This window comes from Nelumbo lutea, chromosome 1 (assembly GCF_056320005.1).
Source record: "Nelumbo lutea isolate HS-2025 chromosome 1, American lotus-T2T, whole genome shotgun sequence".
In the NCBI taxonomy this organism is placed as follows: domain Eukaryota; kingdom Viridiplantae; phylum Streptophyta; class Magnoliopsida; order Proteales; family Nelumbonaceae; genus Nelumbo; species Nelumbo lutea.
The window spans coordinates 116,357,080-116,367,745 of NC_142684.1; the positions used below are offsets into that span (position 1 = coordinate 116,357,080).

At 34.7% G+C, this 10,666-nt stretch overlaps 1 protein-coding gene across 5 annotated transcripts in view; it reads left to right on the forward strand.

Annotated features, from left to right (window-relative positions):
• The window catches only part of LOC148876975 (uncharacterized), a 79,919-nt gene extending 76,858 nt beyond the window's left edge, over positions 1-3,061 (forward strand). For all 5 annotated transcript variants that reach the window (XR_016105078.1, XR_016105080.1, XR_016105079.1 and 2 more), the window contains exon 6: positions 2,240-3,061. Coding sequence is in view for 1 of the 5 variants with exons in the window: in XM_088964857.1 (XP_088820983.1) it covers positions 2,240-2,313 (74 nt within the window). In the remaining 4 variants the exon portion in view is untranslated. The remainder of the gene's footprint in view (positions 1-2,239) is intronic.
• The last annotated feature ends 7,605 nt before the right edge of the window (positions 3,062-10,666 follow it).

Below are 10,666 nucleotides of genomic sequence, written 5' to 3' on the forward strand. Positions count from 1 at the left end.
AATTAATCCTACACTGTATGCACCTAGGGTCTCACCTTGGCAGCTGAGACAGGCCACCCCAACCGACTTGGTGGCACAACAGTGTCAGCCTTATCAGGATAGGTCTCCCCAAACTAACCCACTAGCTATGAACATTCTAAACTAACACGAGTCTCATTAAGTGTCCAATTTAAGGGTATTACACAGAAACATACAAAGGGAACATGAATCAAATATGTACTTTTATTCATTTACAATAAACTCATAAAGTACATCATTTTGATTGAAGCTAAGGGCATACAAAACTGTCTAACACTAGTCACGACTCGAGGTCGAGTTCTCTCCAAGGAGGGAGAATGATGGAGGCCCATCACAAGGCCCATCTCACCCCTAGGGGCGGCAGATCCTAGGATAAGGTCAAGATAAAGCAAGACTCTTCCAAGATTATCAAGATAAGCAAGACTCTTCCAAGATTATCAAGAAATAAAGATCAGAATTCCAACAAAACTCCAAAATTAGCAAGATAATCCATGATTCATGCATCCAAGGAGATCGGACGGTGGAGATCAAACCAAGAAGAGTTCGATCCTATCAGATTAGATATTTGGATCTATCCTAGTTGTTATTTCCTAGTTCTTTTATAATTTCCAAATGTATTATAAATACTGCTATTTTCCCAGAATTTCTTCAAGTTCTCTTCTTTGAGTTTTCACCACCTTTTCTCTCTCCTAGAGAAATCGGTGTTATTCGCTAGGAGTTAGCGAACGCCTAGTGCTTGCATAGCCAGCTCCGATGTCCATTGCTTCCACGCTGCGTCACCAAGTGCCAACTTTAAACTATCTCTAGAACCCATAGCAAAGTTTCTCCAATTAACAGAAAGAATTGTCAATAGACCCCTTTAGACAAAAAAAAATATCTATATAGTGTTTATAAAACAAGTGTTTTTAACTAAAAATATCTATATAGTGTCTATGAAATTTACCCCTTTAGACAGAAATTTAACAGAAGGAATTTACTCATTTGGACATAAATTTACCCCATTAGACATATATTATTAACTATATATAATCAGTTTGAAACAGAAAGAAGCGCTCCTGAGCTAATTATTAATCGAGACCCAAGCCACAGAATGAGAACTGGCATAACTGGTTTTGTTGGTTTAGTTCTGTTGGATACTTAGCTATACCCGACTAGTTGATAGCTCTAATGGTTACGAAGAACCTACTTGAGTTTTGAAAAAGCTGCAATTGTAGGTTGTATTAATTATTTGTAAGGCTGGAAGAGAGTATTGTTCTTGTGAGATGAGGATTGTATCTGTTGGTACATATTTAAAGGATTGGTTCACCATGCAAGGCAAGACAGTAACTTTCCTTTGCAAATGAAGGGGAAGAATTCGTTTGAGAGGGTAAATTATGGATATTCCATTTACACCACATATATTTATTTAATGCTTGCATTCCAAGGAATTTCTAGAAAACATCAGAATAATCATGCTTTATGTATGGGATATTGTAATTTGTAAGAGCAGATTCATCCTTCTAACTATGATTTTGAAATCTATTACTATATAAAAGAAAACAGATGCGCACTTTCATGAAAGGCTTCGATATATGAAAAAAAGAAAAGAAATGCATAGAGTGGGTTTCTTCTTTTTCTATCTGATATGAATACCATGTGCAATAAGCATGCCTTTCCCACTTGTAGTAATGAGGATAAGTAGAAAGGAACTAATGGCTTGGGGGGCAATTGTCAGTCATTGCTTGGTGTAATGGTAAAATCTAAGGCTGATTAGTGTGTGATGTGATTTTGAATCTTAGAATGGTCACTTTGTAGAGAAAATGCCAAAGGTAGGTTTGAACCTTAGAATGTGCTAACCGTGGATTGTTAGTACCAACATTTGAGTAATGGTCCTTTTTATAAGGAATGAGAGATCTTCTGGACTACTCAAACTTCAACAAGTAGAATTTCAACTTGACTCAAAAAAAAAAGACTTGAACTAACGTTAGAATTATGTTTTTCTTTTTAATAAGTTTGACTTTATTTTACTCAATGAAAAATTGGTTTTTTAGTTTCATCTGAATGTGCTATGCTTTTGTGCTTTGTCAACACTCTTACATCATATCCTGCTTTTTTATTTTAATTGATTTGCATTTTTGTTTCTTATGAGACTAAAAAGTACCCTATTTTTATCCTCAAATATTCACTCTTTTTCATTAATTTATCACTTAATTGGTCTCATTACTCTGGTATTTCGATTCAGGGCAAGCAAGAAGGCAATTGGAAGAAAACAAGGCAAATCGGATGATTTTGCACAGTTTCGACATCATTCAGTAATCTGGGCATAACTCTCAATTCTGGAGTCTGATTTGGATAATTCAAGAGGCATCAGAAAGATTAAAGAAAGGCCCAAAATTTTTATGTTTTGGGTTTTGACAGATTCGGTCCGCATTGAAGATGAAACCGGGTCCTAAGTCGGAGCAAGTTCACAGCAAAGCCCATTTCACAGTTGAAGTCCAATTCGCAGAAGAGCCTTGTAGCTGCCCAAGATATTAAGGCAGCCCAACTCGAATTCAAGAGCCTAGAGTTCCAATTTCGAATGTAACCTCCAAAAAGAGAGTCTTATTAGATTTAAACTTTGAATGTAATCCTATAAAGGTAAGAATATTGGATTAGATCACTAGATAAGAGATATGATAGGATGAGTTCAAAACAGATCAAGACTTGAAGTTAATCTCCTAGAAGGAGTTAGAGAGAGCCCTCTCCCTTAGCTATATAAAGAGGGGGGTGGACCAGCTCTAGGCATCAATCAAGCATCCAAGAAATCATCAAGCAACTCAAACTACCAAGAAGAGCAGTTCGGCCTATTGAGAAGCAGAGCATGGAGGAATCGAAATTCATGAGCAGCTAAGCTTTTCTTTTCTGGTTCAAGGGGGGAGGTTTGATTGTGTCATCGTGAGGTTCTGTATTTAATTCAAGCTCTTGCTTTTTAATTCAAGTATTCATTGGTTCTTGTGCATATTCTCATTGAATGTTAATGTTAATTAGTTTGACAAATTAATTAATGTTGATTTTTCTACTGCTATCCATAGTTTGGTGATCCGTAATTGTCACGAATAATGGTACAAGTAGCAATTAGGTTAATATCTTTCTGGGTCAATTGTTCGTGACAGTCTTTGACCAATATATTGACATGTTTTAACCTAAAGGGAATCGATGGAACAGAATTCGATAATTGCAGTTATCTCAATTATTGTTATTTTGGTTTAACTCTTTTCACAAAGCTTAATGCTATCACTAATTGATATGGAACGTTATCGTACCCAGTTGATTAGTGATAAGTGTTGATCGAATGTTGAGTTTGGTCAGCTGAATTAGGAAAATGCAAGGTTTATTATGGCTATCCTAATAAATCTAAGGTTAAATGCTTGAATTGCAAGACTGTCGAAGTCTACCTATGATCGATGACCAATTGACTAACCTGAACCCTTGAATCAGAATTCGGTAAGACTGATTACATCTTGTTAGTTGAATTTGCTATTGCTTTCTTATTCTTTTAAATTTTAGTTATTTAATTCTCTCACTCAGTTATATTATTCATTCGGCTGAGAGATTATTGTTTAACTCCCTGTGGGATTCGACCTAGTACCACTATTACTACAAAAATTTTATTGTGGAACTAGCATTAATTTTAAGGACTTAGACAACCCGTCATTTACAAAAAAATATTTTACCACTTGCATGATGTTGAGAGTCATATCCACAAGTGGTGCTTTCTTTTGAATATCCTCCTTTCCTCCATCACCACTTCCTACACGCAAAGACACCGAGACTATGAATGCTCATTTTGATTGCCTTATACATTTTCAAACATGGGTTAGTCAACTTCTGCTGTCAGGTATCAATTAATGAGTATAATCTTATTACTAAAGAGGTAAACATCTTCATTAGCATTTCATTATATGATTCTTATAATGTTCTTATAATATTCTAAACTAGTCACCATTTTTTAAGGGAAATTGAGGGAAAATGAACCTCATAATAATTTATATATATATATATATATATATTGCTGATGTGTCATGGTGTAACCCGTTTGACCCCGACTATTGAACTATTGGCCATCAACCCAGAGGCAAAAATGGTTCAGCCTTTGGGTTGGTTTCTAAAATACATTGTTTATTGGTAAATGCATAAATAATAACAATAAATGCACAAATTAGTAAAATTAATGTTAATTGCTGATATTCCTATTAAATAAGAAGAATTAATTTATCATTAAATTTAAAGGTAACTAAATTGATCCAACCCACAATTATTGTTCATAAATAACTTATCAATTAATGAATTAATTAATTATCAATAAATTCCATATTAATCGGTAATTTCTAGAATTCTGTAAATTCCATATTTATCAATATTAAATTAATTATAGAATTTACAATTAATTTATTGACATTAACTTACTGGTAATTTATCAATAACCTCTATTAATTGCTAATGTTCTTGCTAAGTAACATTAAGGCCCCATTCACTTTTCGGTAAGTTACAAACACTTACCTAAGTGTATTTACCTATGTTCTTTTATTTCCCAACTAAGCAACTTTCCCATTGACCAACTTTCCCCCTCTCAAAATCCAAAAAAAGAACACCCCTTAATTATATTTTTCCTACATTTAAAGTTAATTAGATTGAGTTAACATGCAATTACTATTAATGAATAGAAAAAAATATAATTAATCAATAATTAACAATTAATTCTATTTATTTTGTCTTAACAAAAATTATATAACACTTCATTAAAATTAATTTTTTTCAATTTTTAATCATAATCTATTGACAAAATAATTTAATGATAATTTAAATGGGGAGGGGTTGAGTTAAATTGCACGAACTTTCCCAATGGTTATAGATGTGTATCCAAAATATAGAAGAAATAAATAACAAAAAAAAAAAGAATAGGGAAAGTGGCGGAGTGTTACCTTGTACTTGTAGTGGAATCAGGTCTATACCATATGGTTTATTATATCGGAACAACATAAGAATGTGGGAGTTATGCTTATATAAGGGAAAGAAAATTAAGACCATAGAAAGTGGCATCACCTTGTTGACACCTCCCATGCTTACGACTCCTTCTGGTCCACTATATCAATCTTTATCATCAACATCGAATCAATGACTGAGTTCCCATTGAAGTTATGGTTAGCCATTTTTATAATTTATACTACTACAAATGGGTAGAGTTTTGATGGTAATAGAGACACTTAGTTTGAAATTCAAATTTAACCTTCGTCAACCACCTGGGCACATCTCACCTCCGCCATTGAAGCCAGGTTTGGTCCTTTAACCTTATGTCAACCACCAAGCCTCCTTATTCAAACTCTACCAAACAACAATCGTCTCCGACTAACAATTTCCTAGCTTCCCCGTGATAGTGGGTAATAGTGACCAGCTCAAATGTTTCGGCCAATGCACCACAATGCCCTTGGTCATATAGAACTTTGCCTTCACTGTCGACCTTCTTTCCCATGGTTGGGGCAAATATGGTCTTAGGAGTTCAATGGTTAAAAACCCTGGGGCCTGATACTACATATCACAATGACCTAACCATGGCTTTCACTCTCCATGCAAAGCCCATTAAGTTGTTTGGTCTCTACTCATCCAATGAGCCAACCCAAATCTCCATTGGTCAATTCAAACACAGGTTGTTATAGCTCTCTTTTGATTGAAGCTCAGCCTCCCAATTCCTCATTTCCCTCTCTACAACTCGACCCATTCACCCCACTTGATCTCGTCAATCTCCTTTAGTGTTTCTCTTTTGTCTTCATAGCACCAATAGACCTTCCGCCTTGTCGTCCCATTGACCATCAAATAACCCTTCATCCTACGGCGGCTCTAGTGAATGTCAAACCTTACCGCTATCCCCATTTCTAGAAGGATGAGATTGAGAGACAGATATAAGAGATGCTATGATCGAACATTATCTGTCTTAGCAATAATGCCTTTTCTGCTCCAATGCTCCTTGTAAAAAAGGATGGCTCCTAGCATTTTTGCATGGGCTATCGAGCGCTCAACACAATTACAATTAAGGATAGGTTTCCAATTCCAATGGTGGGCGAGCTTCTGGACGAGCTTCATGGAGCAAAGTTCTTCTCCTAGTTGCAGATCTTAGTATGCAGTTTTGTTCTTCCACCTTGGCCTCATCCAGTTGGTAGGATCATCTGATTGTGTCATCAGTTTGGAACACCTTGGATCAAACAGCAACACATGTGTTGTGGGGTTGTGGAAATTAATGGAGAATAGTGGGAGAAGCAGGGAGAAGCAGCAGTGGTGGCAGTATGGCAGAATAGAGAAACCTACTTAATAAATCTTTTAAAAGGGATCAATTTCAACTTTCATGTTTCAGTAGATTACATGGAGTGGTTGAATTCAAAATTGAAATCATGTTATGTCTCATTGGAAAGAATTTCTATGTCACTTGTCCGATAGGAAACAAAAAGGGTGGTGTTGGTGAGGACAAAGGGTTTGTCGATGAAAACATGAAGAAGATGACCCATGTTATCCTCCACCAAATTCGTTTCTCATGGCTAGGCTAGATGGTCAAAACTTCTTTTTTATGACTAAATTTCTAAAATAATTAAATAAATGAAATGGGCATCTTGAAACATCCGTTAAATTGTTCACACATGTGCAACACTCATAATGTGTGATGCTGATATGTCGTGGTAAGTTTGGATGTGCATGAAGTTGTGTAGAACGGCATATGTAGGAGATCCGGATTCTTGTGGTGATAACCTAATAACTTTGTTTCACTAGATTTTAAAATAATAAATGACTTCATGCCTCTTCCCAGCTGATATGTTTACGAAAATGCCCTCTATTTGGATCATATTTATATCATTTTCTCTGTTGTTCTCTACTATAGATAGTAAACACCTTGCCAAATGGTACCTTAATAAAAGGTTTTTCTATTCTTTTATTGGTTGGATAAATATATAAGATTCCACTTGCCCCAAGATCAGGAACTAATTATTACCTTATTGGATCTATGTACAAATAGGGGAGTCAATATCCAATCCAATGAATATTTTAGATTGTCCAATTTAATGTCTGAATCGTGCAATCTGTTCAAATTTGTTTTGATTTAGATTGGTTTCAACCCAAAACTAATCTATTAACACCTATATTCTTATCTTATATCAATGGACCAGATATTGGCTTAATCCAACCCAATCCAATATAAATTTATTATGGATGGACCAAGTCCAATCCAATCTAATAAATATTTTGGACCGGATTGGTCCAATCCAATATGCCTTGTTGGTCCGTCTAATCCATCTAAATTGATTTTGGATTGGACCCTGAAAAACCAGTCCATTGACACCCTTATCTACAAATTAACATCTTGGTAGGTGTTTGGCATCATGTTGTTGCTTTAGAGATGTTTTCTAAGAAAATGGTGTTGTATGCATGAGGGTTCATTGCACCTTTTTCTCATAAAATGGCTCCTTTTTTTTTTTTTGTTTGACATTGATGCTACCACATAGGTTGTTTTCTGGGAAAATAGCACTAGTTTTGTTGGGTACCGATGTTGTATAATCGTTTTCAGCATTGGTCTACATTATTCAATGCCCAAGATGATACCACATTGATACCACGTCATTGCACCGCTAGCAGCAACAGGTCGTTTTCTAAGAAAACATTGAATTTAGTGTTTCTTTAGACCACATGGTGTATTACTGCTGTAGGGAAATAGCTTTATTACTACTTAAATTAGGACCCAAAAAAAGAAAAAATAAGCCCATAATACATTTCATCCATAAGTGTATGATAGAAAGGAAATTACCCAAAAAAAGAAAAAAGAAGCCCATAATACATCTCATCCATAAGTGTATGATAGAAAGGAAATTACCCAAAAATAGAAAAAAAAAGGAAAAGCTGAAAAGCACAAACCAAAACCAGTTTGTCACAATTTAGTTTATGAATGATCCAACTGGAACCTAGCTAATTAATACATGTTTGATTACATGAAAATCATGAATCCATCAATACTGCTGAGGATATAGACCAGCTGTGGACCAAGGTGCTTGATTCAATCCCCAAGATTGAGTGATTATGTGATGCCTAAAGCTGGTCTGCCCCCTCCTTTATATAGCTTAAAAGGGGAGGGGGTGGTCTCCTACTTCCTCTTGAAATTGATCTTTACAAGAATAGAAAGTCCTATCATAATTCTAATCTTATCTTTTTATCTAATGAACTCAATCCTCTTATCTCTCTAAGATTACATCAAGAATTTAGATTTGGAATGACTCTTCTTAGTTTCTTATTCTTGGATTCGTAATAGACCTCCTCTACGAATTGGGCTTCAGCCAGGCTTTTCTGCGAGTTGGGCTTCAGCTGCGGATTGGGCCTTCCTACAAAATTGCCCCGACTTTGGGCCCAGATTTGACTTCGATGCAGGCCGAATCAACAAAATCCCAAAATACGAAAGTTGTGGCTTTTTCTCTTATCTTTCTAGTGGATCTTGAATCAGCCCATTCAGAGTTCGGAGACGCGAGTTAGGCCCAGACCACTGAACGATGTCGAAACTGTGAAAAATCATCCGATTTATCTTTCTTCACTCCTGATGCCTTCTTTCATGCCCTGAACAGAAATATGAGTCCAATTAGATGATAATTTGGTATAAAAGACATAATAATTGGGGATAAAAAATATGATAAATTATACTCTCATCAGTGCTAACTTACTCCTATTTTTGCTCCCATCACTTGCCAGTAAATCTAGTTCTCCTCTTTAAATCCCATAACCTCTCAACCCAAGCCAGCTATTAAGCATGAGCACAATTGATGCCATAATGGGTTTATTATTTGGGTTTTCTTGAACAAATAAAAACCCAATATGGATGGATCTTATCTGAATGTGTTCCTTCATTCCAATCTCTCCATGCCTGCAATAATTCATATATGGTTACATTCATTTTAGTTGAATACCATATGTATTAGAAGTGTAAAACTGCCTCACAAATATAAAGTTGATGCTTGCCCTTGTTCTTGGTTTTTTGATGCAGGTCAGCCATACAAGTTAAATTGAGGGTTATTTGTTTAAAATATTAAAAATAAAAATAAAATAGAGTGCATTATTTTGATTCATCCTACCCTTTCATTTAATTTAGTGTACATTCTTGTTTTCCTAATGGTCTGTTTGGTTGCCGAGAAATGATGGGATGGGATGAGAAAGGATGCGATGAGAAGGGAAATTTTTTTTCTCAATCCTGTCACCTATGTTTGGTTATTGAGACCAGTTATCCTGCCAAATCTGTTTCCTAGTGTTTGATTGCTGAAAAAATATTACAGGATTGTTGGATCCATTCCAGTTTGACAAATTCATGTATTCCTCAATTCCACATCACAAGACTTGTTTTGGGGACGACGTGGAACAATAGTATTTGAACAATGAAACATTAAGGTTGATATTGAAATTCCAATTAGTAAATGGGTCCATGATATTCTAATTAATCTATCCTTTCAGCTGGTTATCTATTTAGGGCCTTTGTTTCAGCATCTTATACATAGTTATTCAGTATGTACCAATAGTGTTTATTCTTTGCTGAAATAATATGTTTCTTTTATTTTGTTGTTCTATGTAACTTGAATTATTGCAGGAGTTTGACTTTGGAAATGTGGGTGACATGAAATTGTTTCAGGGAATAATATGATTTTAACTTTCAAACTGGAGAAAACAACGATATTCTGTATTCAAAAAAGATGATGTCCCAAATTCAAGAGAGATATAGAAAAGGGAAAATGGAATCAAGATGTATTACTAAGTTGGAATCTATATGAAACTATTTGTATTCTATTATCTCTTTTCCTCACTTGTGTAATTAATATAGTTATTATCAAATGAGTTTCACACCCATAAAACGCAACACATTCCCACCTTTCTTTGTTGGATCATTCAGGAGTTGCATTTAAGTGAAAAAAACAAAATCCTGGTTCCTAGAGAAGAAAGTATACATATTTCCTGCTCTTCTCAATTTCATTTCAAGTTATTGGCACCTTAACCGAGCATTTTTATCAATATACTATAGCTAAAAACCAAAAAATTAATATCTCAAGATGCCTGTAACCATTAAAAGCTATCTTATAGTTCCACAAAGAAAACTAGAACAACCAGAAAATTAATATGGTAGAATAAATTATACCTAAACAAAGAATATGGTAAAAATTGGGTCGAACAAGCACAATAAGGTAAAGAATCAGATAAATATGTATTAGTGTTCAATATAAAAATAAGAAACAGAGCAATAATAAACATCAATAGCTCAACAGAAAATTAAGAAATAAAGTAATATAAACATCAGTAGCTCAACAGAAAAATAAGAAACAGGGTAATAATAAACATCATTAACAGAGTAAGAATCAACATAAAAAAAAACTGTTGTAACCTTTAGTAGCTTAACAAAAACCTGAGATGACTTGAAACAGAGCAATAATAAACATCAAACCAGAAGATCTGGAACAATGAGTTCCCAACAACAAATCAAAACTAAAGTAGAATCACAATTACCGCTAATCTAGAACAAATAAAAAATCAAAAATAAAAAATAACATCAATGAGTTCCCAACAACAAAAAATAGTAGATCCGTTTCCCAACATTAACACTAGAGAGTTCCCAACTACAAAAAAT